The following is an 18,039-nucleotide window of genomic DNA, read 5'->3' as shown; positions in this document are numbered from 1 at the left end:
TACATTCGATCTCTGTTCCATTCTTTCGATCAAGCTGCACTTTCATACTTTTTATATTACGTTTATAGTATACCTCCATGTATAGTTTATGTAGGTTCCATGTAATTACACTTTTATATTAATAAAGTTCATCTTGCTTTTCATAAAAAAAAAAAAAAAAAAAAAAAAAAAAATTCGAAACTTATAGATATATTATTATTTTTAAAATAAGGGTCATTTTGGTAATTTTACTTGTTAAGCTATTAAATAACCAGATTTTTCCACACACACTAAAAGTGATTATCTGATTATTATGATATCAAACAACATAATTAAATCCAAACATCATTCCTCATAATTACGTTTTGATAAAAGTGATTATTTGATTACAATTATCTAAAACGGATAATCAAATTTCAAAACGCAATTTCAAACATCCTCTAAGATGAGATATCTTTTTTACCACCTACACCAACTTTATATTCGTTCCTTCTTCACTTTCAATTATTTTATTTAAACTAAAATTAATAATAAATTGTATAGTTATATTATGTTATTATTAAATGTTACCTTAATTTTTAAAATTTGCAATTTCAAATTTTTTACTTTTGTAATTAAATATCTTTTTAAATTTTTTTAACGATAACCAAATTAGATGTTGTTAACGTATATATTTGAGTTGTGCACAACGATTATGATTAATATTTTTTAACAGCTATTCTTTTGTGTAAGCATTTTAATCAACAATATTATATTATGTGAATTTTGTTGATTAAATTATAAAAAGTTAAATTATATGTGTTTGGTATGGTTAACTTAGTTTTTTTTTTTTAGTTCTGATAAATAGCGTATTGTTAATATATTGTAACGGGAAACATATACTGTAATTATATACAACGACGTTAACCATCCTGCCCATAACAACGCGGCCCAACGAAGCGGGCGTGGCCATTTACTAGTTGCATTATTTAAATTAAAAAACTATAATTGTCGATTATTATAATTAGAAAATTGAAAATTGATTTATTTTATTCATTTTTATAACACAATAAGATGAGATGTCTTTTTTACCACCTGCACCAACTTTCGTTTTCTTCTATTATAAAAAGGCTCCTTGTAGTCCATGCTTTTTATCCTATCGCTCTCCTCAAATCGGTAAGGCACACACACCATATTCTTTGCAAAGGTATTTGCTAATCCTTCGTTGACCAGTTTTCATTATTTTTTTCGAATCAATCGAACTCTGTATATTGTTTGGATATGCATGCTTGTATCTGTGTTAGTTTATATAATTAACTGTGTATGTACATAATCATTTCATTTTACATATCTTAAAAGCGATCGGATGATGTTTTAATGTCGGATTATGCTGTACACACTGTGTGGAAGAATATATAGTTGTTTATTGTATTTTTATGCTAAAAGCTCTGATCAATATGGTACTGTATTATTTTAAAATCAATATTTCGTTTACGAATATATGTCAGATTTACAGACTGATTCATTCCGTGTTATGTTTATTGCGTGAATTTTTTTTTTCTTTTTGCAAAGCACAATATTATTATTATTATTATTATTAAACTTAAAGGAGTACAAAGAAGCATGCAAGCTCATGCTTACTATACATAAAGACAAATGTTTATTGTGTAATTTGTACTACGTATATGTTTGTTGATTTGTAGTTATTTTTAATTTGATCAGAATAGATCATGTTTATTAGATGACTGTTTACATGCACGGTGTTGAATAATGTTGATTTATGAATCTGATGATTTGTTACTTTGATGTAGCTGCATGATTATAACATAATAGTTCATTCGAATTTCTGATTCTGATGGATAAACAGTCTGTTAGTTTTTGTTACCGAATGTTTTCATTTTGTATAGTTATAGTTAAATGATTTTGCACGTTTTTAATCATTTACCGTTATCTTCACATTTAGTTCAAAAACTTATACTACGTAACTGTTTATGTTATATAAGTCCATATGTACCCGTGTATATTTTTAAAACCTTATGTGAGGCATATTTTAGTACAGTATCATGTTTTCGCTTTGCAGTTCATAGTATTGTTTCTACTATCATTTAGAGTTTGATTTGATTTGAAACAGCTTTTGTGATTTTTTAAATAACATAATTCTTTTGCACAATGTTAAGAAGTTCAAGCTTTTCACGAATCTTAGTGTTGCTTTATATTTTAATTCAATGCATTGACTTAAACAGTTAAATTGTTTGTTATGTATTTTTTATTTATCCACTTGTGGCATCTATTCTTTTATCTGAGAAAGGATAATGTTGTTATGTATTTTTGGTGTTATTTTTGACAGCATACATTTAAGATCTTACAATGGGTTATGCAAAAGTAGACATCGGCATTGTGGTCATTGGTCATGTTGACACTGAAAAGTCAACCACAACAGGTGACTTGATCCCCAAGCTAGGAGGAATTGACAAGCCTGTGATCGGACAGTTCGAAAAGCAAGACCATCAGACAAACCACTCCGTCTCCCAGATGTGACCACTTTCACAGTCACTTTTAAATAAATGATAGTGTATAATTATAGTCGTGTGTAATTGTTTTGTGGGGCCAAACCTTTTCTTTAAGGTCAAAAGTTGTGGGTCCTGTATATGGAAAAATGTGTCTAAATAATGGGTATCAGGTATGTTTAATACCTTCTGAATTCCATCTGAAAAATGTGTGAAAAAATTCAGTGGAATATGCATCTGAATTCGCCTTTACAAAGCTGTATGTTTTCATTTGAGAGGCATCGAAGTTCATACACTTCTCTCTCAAGTGTGTTTAATACAGGTTGTCTTTGTTTTAATACTTTTTTTATTTTAGTTTATAACTTTGTACTGATATAAAAGGTAGCGATTCAATATTATCTTAATTTTGCACTTTCGGGACAACCGTTCTTATCAGAGCTAGTAAACAAAGTTTAATACAAAGTTTAATGGCAGGCTAAGCCTCCTATTCAAGGTTAACGGCGGGTAATTGTCTTTTACTACTCTAATATTAGTTGTTTTAAGAATAATTCGTAAAGACATAACTTATCGATAATTCACGAACCCGACATAACATGAGGGCTTGCTTACCAGTAGTTTTATACTAGTAAATAAATAATAAAATCCGTAATAATATAAGAATTCACGCTCAATTTTTCTCTCTGACCATCACCTCCCTGACCTCCGTCAGCATCTCCGGTATCTCGTCAGCTCCGGCACTCGTCGCCTCCAACACCTCGTCAGCTTCATCACCTGTTTCAGATCTCGTATTGCAGGTCATATTCTCTGTTTCTCGATTGATTATAGGTATACAATCTTCATCTCTTTCTCGATGGATTCCACCTATGTAATCGTATTCCAAAGGTGATTTATGAATTGAATTTGGATCTGGATTTTGTTTTGTCTCGATCTTAATTTACCTGCTCAATTCAATTTTAGACTGTTCAAGTCCAACATATGAACCCTAAGATTTACAATCGATTGATTTGAGGTTTTCTTAAAAAAAAAAAAAAAAATGAAAAATGGTTTTTGGTTTTGAGAAGAATTAAGGGAAGATGCGAGTTTTACCACAGAAATAATTCTTCCGCCATGGATCTCTTTCGCTCTGGTATCAAATCACTCAAAACCCCAAATTCGCCAAATTAGGTCAAATCTGTATCTCTTCTTTGAAATACTCTTTTATCATGTCAAACATACCGACATCCCCTTTTACACCAAAAGCATCGAACAACCAATCCCAGTCGAAACAATCTTTCTTTGCTGATAACAAGCATATCCGATATCAGCCTATCAATCAGGGTATTTGGGTTGAAATTGATCATAATAAGCAAAACTCACCTTCAAAAAACCCTAACCCTAATTACAATAACCAGCAGAATCCAACCCACCTTGTCCGATCCAAATCTAGTCTCAATCATCACTCGACAAGGTTAAACTCATCCTACAATCAATTATACAACAACTTCAAAATACGGGAATCAGCCACCAACCTTATCAATCGTTATGGCAAGCCTTTTCCAGATGCGAATAATTCTAAAACAAATCAATTGCCAAAACCGATCGACAAGTCTAGAATTACTTCATACCTCTTCCACAACTTTCCCGAACACTGGTGTTCAACGGACTTATGGGATGTTTTCAAAAAATATGGCAATATCCACGAGGTTTACATCCCCAGGAAGACCTTAAAAAACGGAAGGAAGTTTGGTTTTGTTAGATTCTTAGACGTTCCAGATTACCACAAAGATTCTCTTGCGAGGAGACTAAGTCTCATTGTTGCGGGTGACAATTTACTCAAAGTATACAAGGCCCGTGATCCCGAAGGAAAGAAACAAGCTCCACAGCCTAACAATGCAAAATCGGGTTCTAGGAACAATGTTAAGGTTGCATTTAACTCACCTGTAGACGAAAGGAATTTCAAAGAAGTGGTCCTAAACAAGCAGGCTACAAACTACGGCATCCCCTCGATTAAGGTAAATTCTAATGATGATCTTATCCAAATACTTGGTCAAGCGGTTATTGCCAAAGTTAAAGATCTTGAATTCCTTGAATATTTTAATGAAATATGTGAAAGTGAAAACCTTGGTGGGTTTACTATCAAATACCTGGGCGGGCATGATCTAATGCTTATATTTGAGGAACCCAACCCGGCCCTAGACTTGATTAACAATTCGGAACACCCATTATGGAAATGGCTTGAAGATATAAACCCATGGGATCCCGAAATTTACAAAACCTCTGGTAGACTTGTTTATGTTAACATATTCGGGGTACCTATTACTTGTTGGTTAGAATCCACATTCATTGACATAGCAAAAAATTGGGGCGAGGTAATTGAAACGTTTAATTGCTCTATAACCAATGAGAACAACCAAGATTTATCGCATGGCTCGGTAATTATCAAAACAAACAATTTCTCACCGATAAACGGCCAAGTTATTATCAACCCCGGTGACGTTAATCAATCTAAGGCTTACATCATTGAAGTTCAAAACTTTTCTATGTTTAACACTTATGGTGATATTGATAATTCGTCGAATTGGGATGATGAAATTCTTTCGGACGATCACATTTCTGACGAAGAGTCCCACTTGGATTGTGAAAATCGAGTTGAAGGAAACGCTGAAAAGACCACCCGTAACAACAACCACGATCCCACGCCTCCTCACCAAACCTCCTCTAATCCCTCTAAACGAATGGATACTCGTCCCTTTAATAATAATGCCGATAACCAATCTCTCCAATCTCCTAGCATATCGAAACCCATCAACCACTTTGACACCACAAACCCTCACACCCATAATCCTTCCAATCCCGAAACTGTTTTAAATAATACTAGCTCTACAAAAGAAACTAGCCCATCGAATGAAACTGATCCAATTGAACCACCTCCTATTCCTGATTTTAATACAGCAAAGCCATATAATACCACCTCATATCAACCAAAACCAAAAACCATCCCTTTGGAGTCCACTGTAATCACGCAGCCCATTACCACCAATACCCCCCCAAGCCCACCAAGAGAGGATACCCTTGCAATCCCGCAGCCCAACATTGTTATTAACGGCCCATCGAATCATGTAAATGATACCCCTGTTACACCTAGCCACATCTCGGGTAAATCTAATATGGACAGCTCACCTCAACACATTCTAACAAATGATTTATCCTCACCAATAGTGACACAAGAACATGCAGATTCTGTTCCCGAAACCCTCCCTCACCATACCACAAACGACACCTCCTGTACTACCCCTTTAAACCCTCAATCCAACTCTCCATTAAATTTTATGCCTGCCCCTAACGCTACACAACAAACAAATTCCGATCCTTTCAACCTCGAACCTTTACTTTATACGGGTAAAGAAATTTCTAAAAAGAGAAAAATTTCTAGCACCATCGCCAAACCTATCATTAAGTCAAAAAACACCTCTCAAAACCCAGATTTTAAAAGACCTAGATCCAATATGCTTTACATCAAACATCTAGCTAGAAGTGGCCAAAAGCTTAGAATCTCTCAACTGGCTAAACGTTGTAAGTCCTCGTCTAACGGTGGTGGTAGCACATCCTACTTCTCGAAGGGATCTCATATGGACATAGTACATAACAAAAAGACTAAAAAGACAGGTTCTACCTCTAGCAAAAGCTTGGATACGTTCGAATTCGGGAAAAGCATCGGGATTCGTCGCAACAATCCATGAATCCACCTCCGTCACATCGATTCTGTAAGTTTTTTCTCATGTGTACGATTTCTCTTAATATTCGGGGTATTGGACAAACGAGTAAAATAAGCTGGCTTAAACGTATTTGCTATAAAGAAAAACCATCAATTCTAGGCCTCCAGGAAACCAAATGCGGCCAAACACGTGACAACACCATTGAATCTTTCTGGGGTAATTCTGATTTTAAATTCGTCCAAAAGGATTCGGATGGTGCTTCCGGAGGTATCCTAACTATTTGGGATACTAATATCTTTTCGTTCAACTATGCTATTGAGGGTGAATTCTTTCTTGCAATTTGTGGCACGTGGGCGGGTCATGACTCTGAAATTGCCTTCATTAATGTTTATGGCCCCCATTCCCATTCAAAAAAACTTAGACTTTGGAGCGAACTCTCATCCCTTACTAACTCCCTTAATATCCCACACATTGTTTTTGGTGACTTCAACGAAGTAAGAAACAAAACAGAACGCATGAACACAGAGTATAATCAAAATTGGGCAGATAATTTTAATAACTTTATAAATAACTCTGGATTAATTGATCTTCCTTTAGGCGGTAAAAGGTTCACAAGGATTTGTGAAAAAACAATGAAGTTTAGTAAACTTGACCGATTCCTCATTTCCGATGGCATCTTCACTATCTGGCCCAACACATCCTCCAAAACTCTTGATCGGGACCTTTCTGACCACTGTCCCATTATCCTAAGAAATAACCTCCTCGATTCTGGCCCTAAGCCAATACGTGTCTTTGACACGTGGCTAGATTTAAAAGATGCCGACACCATCATAGAAAAGGCTTGGTTGATCCCAATTAGTGGGAATAGACCTGACTGCATTTTCCGTAACAAACTAAAAAACGTTAAATTAGAACTTAAAAAACATAGTAATCAACTTGATAACTTAGACTCCCAAATACGTGATCATCTTACTGAATGTAATAATTGGGAACAAACCGCCGAAACTAGACCTTTATCCGAAACTGAAAAACAAAAATGGATCGATGAAAAAATGCATCACATCGTCAAAGAAAAAAAGAAAACAAACATGCTTAAACAAAAATCTAGAATCAAATGGGCGCTTGAGGGTGATGAAAATTCGAAATACTTTCATAACTATATCAAAAGAAGAACAAGTAAAAACAACATCCACGGGCTTTCAATTAATGGTACATGGACTGAAGATCCTAATCTAATAAAACAAGAAGCATATTCCTATTTTAACAACATCTTCCGATCGAAACACTTACGTGACGAATGCCCTTTCGATCATGTTTCACATCTTGAATACATTTCTTCCTTGGACAATCAACTCCTAGAAGCTAAATTTAACGAAAAAGAAATATGGGAAGCCATATGTAATTGCGATAGCTCTAAAGCTCCAGGGCCGGACGGTTTCAACATGAGATTCTTTAAAAAACATTGGGAACTGATTAAAACCGACCTCATTAAATCTCTAGATTGGTTCTGGGAAAACTCAGAAATCTCCAAAGGATGTAATGCATCTTTCTTCACATTAGTCCCGAAAAAACCCAACCCAATCGGATTAAATGAATATCGCCCAATCTGTCTAATAGGTAGCTACTATAAAATTCTCACCAAAATACTCTCCAATCGCCTTGCCATGGTCATTCATAAAATCATTGGTAGTGAACAAACAGCTTTCCTCAAAGGTCGAAATATCCTAGATAGTGTCCTAATTGCAAACGAAATAATTGATGAATTAAAACGTAAAAAACAAAAAGGTTTAATCTTTAAAGTTGACTTCGAAAAGGCATTTGACTGCATTGAGTGGGACTTTCTATTTAAAACCATGCACTTCATGGGTTTTGGTCCAAAATGGATTGGTTTCATTCGGGCATGCCTTTGGTCATCATCTATTTCTGTACTAATCAATGGCTCTCCCACCAAAGAATTTTCCCCTGAAAGGGGAATTCGACAAGGTGACCCCATTTCGCCATTCCTGTTCATCATTGTTGCTGAAGGTCTTAACATACTTGTCAAAAGAGCATTAGCCAATGGTCATTTGCAAGGATTAAAGATCGGACATGACAATCTCAATATTACACACCTCCAATATGCTGATGATACAATCTTCTTCGGCGAATGGAATAAAAGAAACGCCAAATATATCTCCAAACTACTAAAATGTTTTGAAAATATTTCAGGCCTCAAAGTTAACTTCCGTAAAAGCAAACTTTACGGTATAGGTACATCTACGACCGAAACCGAACAAATGGCTTGCTACATGAACTGCTCTGCGGGTCATACCCCGTTCTCCTATCTTGGACTTCCTATTGGTGTACCCACATCTCACGCCTCCTCGTGGCAGCCGATCGTTGAGAAATTCGACAAAAGGCTTTCAGATTGGGCTGCTAAATCTATTTCTTTCGGAGGTCGACTTACGACCATCAAATCAATTCTTAGTAGTATCCCATTATACTACTTCTCCTTATTTCATGCACCATCCGCTATCCTTAAGGTACTTGAATCTAAAAGACGGAAATTCTTCTGGGGAGGATCTTCAAACGATAATAAAATTAATTGGATCAAATGGGATCAAATAATTTTGCCATACGATTGTGGGGGTTTAAACGTGGGGTCCCTCTTTGCTAAAAACATATCATTACTTTGTAAATGGTGGTGGCGTTTTAAAAACGAAGATAATGCATTATGGGTAAAAATAATCAAAAGCATTTATGGGCCGGGGGGAGGGTTGGATACTAACTTTTTATGCAGGAACATTTCAGGTCGCACCATTTGGAAAGAGATTATTAAAGCTGGAAAAGTTGCTGACAATATAGGCACAACCTTCACATCCTCGATTTCAAAGCGCATAGGAAATGGCACATCAATAAGCTTCTGGCATGATATATGGATCGGATCTGAGTGCTTAAAAGATACATTTCATAGACTATTCATGTTGGAATCCCGCAAAGAAGCAACTGTTGCTGATAGAATAATGAACGTTAACTCTACCTCGATCGGTAATTGGGATTGGTCCCGCCCTCCTAGTGGTCGTGCAAAGGATTATCTCACGGAGCTCAACAACCTAATAACATCTGTTATTATTTCAGATCGCCCCGACTCATGGAAATGTTCCCTTGACACATCCGGCATCTACACTTCAGCAGCACTGTCAAATCTGATCAATAAGCTTAAATACGGCACAAACTCTAGAAACCTTTCACTACCTCAAAACAAATTCGTTCCACAAAAGATATTCATTTTCTCATGGAGGGCCGTTCAACAAAAAATCCCGGTTAGAAGCGAACTCGATAAAAAAGGAATTGACCTTCACACCATCTTATGTCCCTTATGTGAGCACCAAATTGAAACCATTGATCACGCGTTGTTAAATTGTCAAAAAGTATCTTCAATATGGATACAATTTCTCGATTGGTGGAATCAAAACAACATAAGTATCTCTAACATCAATGATGCCATCATCTCGGATCAAGGCATATCACATAATTCCATTGGATCTTCAATATGGCAAGCTGCTAAATGGATTGCGTGCTACATTATTTGGAAACATAGGAACTTAAAGATTTTTTCCGGAAAAATATGGAACCCCGCTGTGATAATCTCCGAGATCCAATCTCAAAGCTTTAGCTGGATCTCAAATCGTTCACGGAAGAAAACACCTATCGATTGGCATCAATGGCTACTCAACCCGTCATTTTACGTGTCACCTCCTTCAAACCGCATAGGCGTCGGTTAACATAACTTAATTCAAATCGGGATGGTTTCGTTATTCTATATAGCCTATGTGGGTTAGATTAAATGGGTTGGTTGTGTGTCAACTTTGTAGTCGCTTGATCGGCACGGTTGTCCCCTCCTTCCCCGCTTGTTGTTCTTTTACGCAAGTTCGTCCCTCGTAGTGTTATCTAGTCTACGTCTCCCCCGATCATAAGTTCAGATAATTATTCCATATTTTCTCAGCTGATCCGTTTCGTTTATAGCATTGTATAAAAGCATATAGGGACTTGTATTGTAATATTCCATATAATAATAATAATATTTTTGCTTTTCAAAAAAAAAATATTAGTTGTTTTAAATGATCAGTTATTTTTAATTATTTAAAAATTTTCTAAAAACTTTGGTTTTATCCCGTTATCCCCATAAAAGATATCCCCTTTGTATCTTCAGAAGGCCAAGTACGGAGTTTAAAGAAAAAGGTGTTACCGCAAAGCTGAGATTGGGACTGGTCTTAGAGATTGGTATTGAGTCGAGGGATTGGTTTGGGATAGGTAAAAACAATTTTAATAGATAATTTTAAGTTTACTAATGACTATCGTTTTGAACAATCGATAAAGAATTGGTACGAGCATTGCAAAACTGTTGACCTTTAATTCATAAATTTATCTAAAAGTCAAAAACCTAGTTCTTTTGATATTAACAAGTGACAAGTGATATGGTTAGCGCGCTTCGCGGCGCGTAAATTAGAAAATGTGTATTAAAAGAGTGCTATTGAGGGGTAGAGATTGCAAATCCCAAATTTACTTCTTTCCCCCAATCGTAATATATTTCGCCTAAAATCAACCCCTCGAAAACATAAAAGTAGAATGTTCAACAAATAGTTTCAAACTTAAAATTGTCAGTCACATAAACATTCCCAAACTTGTTGATGGTCAATATAAGTCAAAATGAAATAAAAAAAATAATCCAAAATGAAATACTCCGTAACAAACATACACCATGTTGTTATGAAACTAAGTTATAAAATGACAACAAATTCCAAAAAAATGAGAAAAATCAAATAAAACCACCGACACACAAATCGAACAATAAAAAATGTTATCCATCAATTTGTAAGCTAACATGTTTATATATATCTATACATATATATATATATATATATATAAATAAAAAAAAATTTGGAACTTGTGGTTAAAAGTTATATATATATATATATATATATATATATATATATATATATATATATATATATACTTATAATATTTGAAATTTACCGATTTCATATCCGGTCATTCCATTTTCATCATTTCCTTACCATAATCAATGTAATAAATAATATATCACATTTGGATATCTATTATAATTATAACTAGTGTGTAATGCCCGTGTGTTGCACGTAGTAGGCAATGTCCCATTTTCAGGATAATAAGCTTAGTTTGTAAGATAAAGAACTGAATAATGATTAACATGACAAAACATGAGGGGGTGTTTTTGTTTTCACCCAGCGTCAAGGGAAGGCAACAATACACAGAACCAACAAATAATAAGTATTGAATTGAGAGTGCAAGGTACAGGTAATATCGAGTATAAGTAGATATCGACTGTCATGTATCAACTGAATAAATTTATTGATAGTAAACGTGAAGGAAAATAGTTTTTTGTTGGTTTAGTACTATGGAGTAAAGAAAACCAGTGGTGGAGGCATGTTTGTAAATGGCATGTAGGGAGCATCAGTGGACGGTAAGGGAATTCTAAATAGACATCTTCCACTGGATTCGGCTATGGAGATCATGCATAAATTTACCCTGCAATGAACACGTGTAGGCTGTAATTGATGATCAGGTAACAAAAGTTTTTCTACAATTGACAATGTACGCCAATGATATATGTAAAATGGGGTAACTAATCACAACGAAATATTGATTCGTCGACACATCCTGGGAATTCTAAAGCACTGCAAATGAATATCAGATGTGAATAAGTAATAGGCATCTGATGTTGAATAATTTTCAAAGTTTACACGTACATAAAAAGCGACAAAGCAGTCCATGTAACCCGCGACTTAGTGGACTGAGACAGATTGCCTGCAAAGAAAGTCAGGGAATAATGTTATTGTTATAATGAGGATCGGGTAATTGGCGTTTAAAGAATTTATCTAAATTTACATAGCATGTGCAAGTGTTGGAAAAGTTGTCTCTTTTAAGGATCAGGCAGGCTGCACGTTTACCTTTTTTCTTTTTTTTTTTTTTTTTTTTGGACTGGCTGTAACTGGATGGGGCTATGTAAGCAGAGGTAGGCTGCACGATTCCCTTTTTTTTTCTTTTTTTTGCGTTGTTTTTTTTACTGTCTTTTTTTTTTCAATTGACTATCCCTAAAAATTAATGTCAGATGAGAATAAATAATAGGCATTTGATGTTCAATAATTTCAAAAAATTAGACATACGTAAAAAGGGATAAACCATTCCATCTCTGTTCTAAGCCTGAGGCAGGCTGTACGATCCCCTTTTTTGTTTTTTATTTTTTTACTGTCTTTAACCGGATGAGGCTATGTAGAAGATGCATAAATTTAACATGCAACGAACACGGGTAGGCTGATATCAATGCGCAGGTAACCATTTTTTTTTTTTTTTTTGACAATTGACTATAGTTAAAAACAAATGTCAGGTGGGAATAATTATTAGGCATTTGATGATATTAGAGTTACGGAAAAAGGGAGAACCCAGTCCATCTAACCCGCCAATAAGTGATTCGAGACGGATCACCTGCAAATAAAGTCAAGGGATACTGTTAATGGTATAAATAGAGGTGGGTAATTGTCTTCCAAAGTATTTAACTAAATTTATATAATATGTATAAGTAGTTGAAAACTTTTTTGTTCCAAGGGTCAGGTAGACTTGACGTTTCCCTTTTTTTTTTAACTGTGTTGCAGAGAAAGAGGTGCAAACAACGTTAGTATAGCAGATTATATGATTGGTATAGGCTGACCTTTAAATGTTCGGAGATATGTTTGCGAAAACTTCCTTGTACACCACATTTCGGCTGTGGTGTGTCAACGCTTCAGGGTTGTCATTCACTATGAGTATTTTGAGGCCATCTGGGTTGGTTACCCTTGAAAGAGCGACATATAGTTGACCGTGGCTGAAGACGGGTTTAGGCAAATAAACACCTAAAAATTGGAGTGTTTGACCCTGGCTTTTGTTAATCGTTATTGCATAGCAGGGTTTTAGGGGAAATTGTATCTTTTGCATAATGAACGACCATTTGGATTCGGTAGAGGTGAGGACTATCCTCGGTATAATAGCCATGGTTCCTATGTGTGAGCCGGTTATAACCCTAGCATATAGGACAAATTTCTGAAACTCAGTTATAATTAAACGGGTTCCATTACACAGACCAGCACTTGGGTTTATGTTGCGTAAAAGCATGACAGGTTGCCCTATTTTTAGTTTGAGCTTGTGCGGAGGGACACCCAGGAAGTTCAACTTATTTAAAAATTCAACTGGATATGATTGATGTTGCTCTAATGCGTAAGTGGAACCTTTGCAAATTTTATCTGAGCTTTTATAGGGTTTTTTTTCACCATTTAGCCGTTTAAAGATTTGCTTGTTAATCTCAGTGACATCATCATTTCTCGGGGTTAAAATTGCGCGTTCATGCAAATAATCTTCGTTGGTTTGTTTTAGGCTGAACTTTGGGAAAATAGCATCAACAATGGACTCAATTGGGCTTGGGTCCAGGGTTAGAAGGAACTCTTCTGGAATTTGATCCATGTTGGTTCGTCCTCACCTTCTTTTGCATGCGTAGGTAGTTTACCATCTCCTATATCTAGGACCCATTTGTTGAACAATTGCTTGCGAGTGTCAATCGTGCCATCACTGGTGTATTTATTCACTCTCATTATCCGTGATAGCGTATGAATTTGACAGAATTTCCATAGGTTGGATCGGTTGATGCAAGCTTCCACCACCTCTTGTCTTTTTCCTTTTGGTATGACGGGTAAAATCTGTCGAAAGTCTCCCCCAAGTAAAATAGTCATACCTCCAAAGAGTTTTCGTCTATTTTCTTCGGCTTTAGCGCCCAGAATATCTCGCAATGTTTTGTCCAACGCTTCAAAAGCGTATCGCTGAGTCATTGGAGTTTCATCCCATATTATCAGTCTAACTTCATGGAGTAGTGCCGCCAAATGTGTGTTTTGTTTTATACCGCATGTGCTATTTTCCAACAATTTAAGGGGGATTACAAATCTACTGTGTGCAGTCCTGCTACCTGGTAATAGCAAGGAAGCTATTCCTGTATTTTATAAGTGTTATGTTGTGGACGTTTGAAGTATTCAACAGTGAATGTGAAGTTATGTATAGGTAGTAAAAAAATTAATATGGTAACTGATTAGGTAGAGTATGAATACCTGATGAAGCAACGGCAAGTACAATCATTCGCTCTGACCTTAACTTGGTAAGGATGGTGTTGTATAAGAAAGTTTTCCCCGTGCCCCCTGGCCCGTACACAAAAAATAGGCCGCCTGCTTGTGCATTTACGGCTACAATAACGCTTTCGTACACTTTAAGCTGATCAGGGTTCAAAGAGCTGTAAAGGCTGTCATGGACGGCCTTCAACTCTTGTATGTTATAGTTTAACTCTTCTCGGATTAAACGGTTATCTAGATGGCTTATGAGGGATGGATCTGGTTGGGGCAGGTCTGGAAAATCTGATAATGCCTTGCCATTTTTGTTTAAAAGCATTTGTATTTCTGCTAAGCAATAATTTTGAATCTGTGCCTCCGTGAGAATCATATATGGATACCTTAATTGTATTCATTTTTTATGCAGGATGTCATTCGATAATGCTTCCCAGCTAATTTCCCATAGTTTGAGTGGTTGGCTAACATTATAAAAAAGTAACATCGTGACAAACAAATCACGAAGTTGAGCCCCTGACGCCCATAGACTTGCCTCTGATATTGCTTCTGCCCATTCTTTGTTGTCATTGATCAGCCCGTATGCGAAGCAGGTGTCTTTAAAGGTGTTGTGCACTGTGCCATCGAGTGTGCGAAGTTCCTCAAAAGAGCGGGGGCCTTTAACCATGTTTAACAACATTTTGAGATAGTACCTTTCTCCAGAGGCGGGGTGTGAATACACAATACGGCCTATGCAACCCCATTGTTTTCTTGGTTCCCATGTTTTTGTAGTCTGATTCCAAACATAATGTGTAGGTATCTTCGCGTAAGTCAGTTTTTGTGCATTTGGGTCACGCTTGTTAAGCTCAAACCATTGGGTGAACATCGTTTCTTTGATACTTTCCCTTTGTAGTAGTGCAGGGAGGCTCTTGGAATCATGGAGTGTGATTGTGTGATGGTTTGGTAGATGATAGGATAACTTTAACACTGATGGTTGTGAAAAGTGGATGTCGAATGACAACATCCGCCATACAGCCTCATATGGAGATATATAACGACAATTCAAGTAATTCTTGATTTCGTCTACCTCAATTATTGTTTCAACGGATGATTCACCAGTTCGTGTGAGATTCTCCTGGATAACGATAGTTGCTCTGTCTGGCCCTTTGTTTAAGTATTTAAATAAGTACTTTATTGCCCTAGATCTGTTGCACCATCGACATTTATATGGCCATTGTATTTGAGGAGTAGATACCGATTGTAAGGGACGACGAAGCTGTCGTCAAGTGTCACCTTTCCTTTAATGACTTTTATTCCATTGTTGCGGCGTCTATACTTAGCGTATCCATCTTCGGCTATCGTTGTCTCAGCGTAATATGGTTTGGGGAAATGTTTTGAACACTTCCGATCAATTATGCAAGGTGCGTCCATGTTATTTCCACCACATGGTCCATGTAACATGCATTCAGTGACCACTTTATAGCCGACTAGATCTTCGATTTGAGAGGGTATTTCCGCGGAAATGAGCTCATCAATATCGGATGGTGATTTACATTTATATTCATGTGTTAACCAGATGAGCATATGAACATGAGGCAAACCACGTTTTTGGAATTCGATGATGTATATACCTGGGAAAAAAATATTGATTTTATAATGTTAATATATAGAGAAATGTTAGGCTGAATGGATATAATTCACATACAACGCTAAAAGTAAGTAAAAAAAAATAAAAAATAAATAAGGGGGATAAAAGTTACCTGCTTGGCATTTTCCAAATATGTGTGCTTTCATTATATCACGCATGATTTCATCTAGCTTTTGTTTAAATAGCCTTGCGACGATATCGGGGCGGTCAGGCGCTTTTTGGCCCTCGATGTAGCAGAGCATGCCATCTATTTCTGGCCATCTAGGGTTGGAGGTGAAGGTGATGAACAAATCGGGGTTGTCATATTCCCGACATAAAGCCATAGCATCTTGATAATTTTGGATCATATAACGTGGGCTGCATGTATACGAAGATGGCAAAACTATTCTTTTTCCAATTGATGAAGCCCTCGTATCTCCTCGTGTAACAGCGTCAAAAATGTTATTATATAGGTCGATACGCAGGTCATTTTCGTGAGCGCAGACCCATTTTAATCTTTGTTCTTCGACCGCTTTAAAAGCATCTACTAAATATTATTGGAATAACCGCCCGCCTCTATGGAGGGTGGTGCCCTCATTTTCCCGTTGTTGAATCCTGTAGCAATAGAATTCTCTCATTGTTACATAACCTCGGTTAGTCTGCCTTCTGCCAGTATTATTATGGTATGCTATTTGTTCATGGTAACCAGTTTCGCCATATGGGAATAGCAAAGGATATTGCAATGCCATGTAGAGCATATGAAGTTCGGATATTCTTTTGGGCTTGCTATTTTTTTTACTAACAATGATATCCCGGGTCGAAGAACAGTGGCCTAAATCACCTGTCACCAAAGCAGCTACTTCAGCTACATTAGGTGTGTTATATTGGCGCGAGTTGGTATGGTTACCGATGAGTAGGAGTTGAAAGTCTGTTGTTGTGTTGTTGTCGCACCAATCCCTGGCCATTCGAAATGCTTGAGCAACAGTGCTAAATTCATCCAGCATATTAATGAGGTTTGTTGTTATTGTTTGGTCTGGAAGGTCTTTGGAATGAGCATCTAGGAAAGCTGACAAGTGATTCCTGGATTCATTATCGGTGTCATAAAAGTATAGTTGTGCATATTTTGGTCGGCTGCCTTCTTGGGGTAATAAAGGATCCATTGTATGGTACGCTTGTCCACTGATTCGAAATGTGTATGGCCCTCTTCCACGGTTGATGGAGTGGTCAATTTTAGCACCAAACGATGTGAAGCAAAACATGCCATTGTAAATTCTGATTTGTTCCCTGAATTTTGCCGCAAAACGGATGAGTGTAGTCTAGGAGTTTTTTCAACAACGGAGGAGGGTCTTTGAGTCGAGGTAATAGTACTTTACTATTTTGACAACAAAGTGAGAAGGTTGGTCAGTTTCTTTGCTTCTGTTTGTCACTCCTTTCTTGATACCACATTGTTGCATTGCAATTTGAACATTTGTGTGAGGGTGTACCTTGATCATGGTAAGCCACATGAGCGCCTAAAAATCACATACAATAATGTTAGAACTATGTTGTAATGGTATGTGCATAACATGGGTTAGGTAAAATAGAAGGAAGGGACCTGATAATCTTGATGTCCTTTTCATAAAGCACCTTTTTTGCCGGTAGGCTGGGCTGAACAACCTGTTGAAATATGCGCGTTGCCGTCAGTGACCAGTTGATTAAAGCAACGGAAACTAAATGCTTGGGAAAAATGTATACAATAGTAACATTGTGTAACGTCAATTTTGTCATACCCCGTCCTAATCCATCTGGACGAAGTTATCAACATTTGGTCTCATTGCGAGGTACTCTTCTAAATATGCCATGAACGACTCCATGTAATATCTCTAAAATGAGCAAATGCACAACGGAAGATTTCTTTCATATCTGAGAATAAACATGTTTTAAATTGTCAACCAAAAGGTTGGTGAGTTCATAAGTTTATCGTAATTAATCATTTCCATAATTTTAATAGACCACAAGATTTCATATTTCAATTTCTCATAAACATCATACATCCATATAGCCATCTGCATAAAGATCATTCATATGGATTGAACACCTGGTAACCAACATTAACCATAATGCATAGAATATCCCCA

General features: G+C 36.4%; 2 protein-coding genes and 1 long non-coding RNA gene across 3 annotated transcripts; 1 reads left to right on the top strand and 2 right to left on the bottom strand.

The window, feature by feature from the left end:
- Nucleotides 1–1,059: 1,059 nt before the first annotated feature.
- LOC139855436 (uncharacterized) lies at nucleotides 1,060–2,803 on the top strand. The gene is made up of 2 exons (XR_011761446.1): nucleotides 1,060–1,165; nucleotides 2,306–2,803. It is a non-coding gene; the product is annotated as an uncharacterized lncRNA (long non-coding RNA).
- Nucleotides 2,804–11,804: 9,001 nt separating this feature from the next.
- LOC139854685 (uncharacterized) lies at nucleotides 11,805–13,672 on the bottom strand. The gene is made up of 4 exons (XM_071843975.1): nucleotides 12,920–13,672; nucleotides 12,607–12,664; nucleotides 11,929–11,986; nucleotides 11,805–11,856 (listed from the first exon to the last, which is right to left on the bottom strand). Exons 1-4 carry the CDS (start codon nucleotides 13,670–13,672, stop codon nucleotides 11,805–11,807), a joined length of 921 nt encoding a protein of 306 aa, XP_071700076.1.
- Nucleotides 13,673–14,713: 1,041 nt separating this feature from the next.
- LOC139854683 (uncharacterized) lies at nucleotides 14,714–17,689 on the bottom strand. Its single transcript, XM_071843974.1, has 6 exons — nucleotides 17,549–17,689; nucleotides 17,291–17,433; nucleotides 16,490–17,206; nucleotides 16,056–16,300; nucleotides 15,551–15,926; nucleotides 14,714–15,500 (listed from the first exon to the last, which is right to left on the bottom strand). The coding sequence occupies exons 1-6, from the start codon at nucleotides 17,687–17,689 to the stop codon at nucleotides 14,714–14,716; spliced, it is 2,409 nt and encodes an 802-aa protein (XP_071700075.1).
- Between the last annotated feature and the right edge of the window lie 350 nt (nucleotides 17,690–18,039).

The sequence above is a fragment of the Rutidosis leptorrhynchoides genome, chromosome 6 (genome assembly GCF_046630445.1).
Source record: "Rutidosis leptorrhynchoides isolate AG116_Rl617_1_P2 chromosome 6, CSIRO_AGI_Rlap_v1, whole genome shotgun sequence".
NCBI classification, from domain to species: domain Eukaryota; kingdom Viridiplantae; phylum Streptophyta; class Magnoliopsida; order Asterales; family Asteraceae; genus Rutidosis; species Rutidosis leptorrhynchoides.
The sequence above is the reverse complement of the archived record's forward strand: the minus strand, read 5'-3'. Positions and strand labels throughout refer to the sequence as shown.

Excerpts from the sequence above, each read along its gene's own strand:
- LOC139854685 (XM_071843975.1), bottom strand. The coding sequence starts at position 13,672 with ATGGATCAAATTCCAGAAGAGTTCCTTCTAACCCTGGACCCAAGCCCA. Across the intron at positions 12,665-12,919 it reads GAAATGTGGTGTACAAGGAA|GTGATCCGTCTCGAATCACT; the intron begins GTTTTCGCAAAC and ends CTTTATTTGCAG. Across the intron at positions 11,857-11,928 it reads ACTGCTTTGTCGCTTTTTAT|TGCTTTAGAATTCCCAGGAT; the intron begins GTACGTGTAAAC and ends ATTCATTTGCAG.
- LOC139854683 (XM_071843974.1), bottom strand. The coding sequence starts at position 17,689 with ATGACAAAATTGACGTTACACAATGTTACTATTGTATACATTTTTCCC. Across the intron at positions 16,301-16,489 it reads ACCCTCCATAGAGGCGGGCG|CCCACGTTATATGATCCAAA; the intron begins GTTATTCCAATA and ends GTATACATGCAG. Across the intron at positions 15,927-16,055 it reads ATTTGGAAAATGCCAAGCAG|GTATATACATCATCGAATTC; the intron begins GTAACTTTTATC and ends TTTTTTTCCCAG.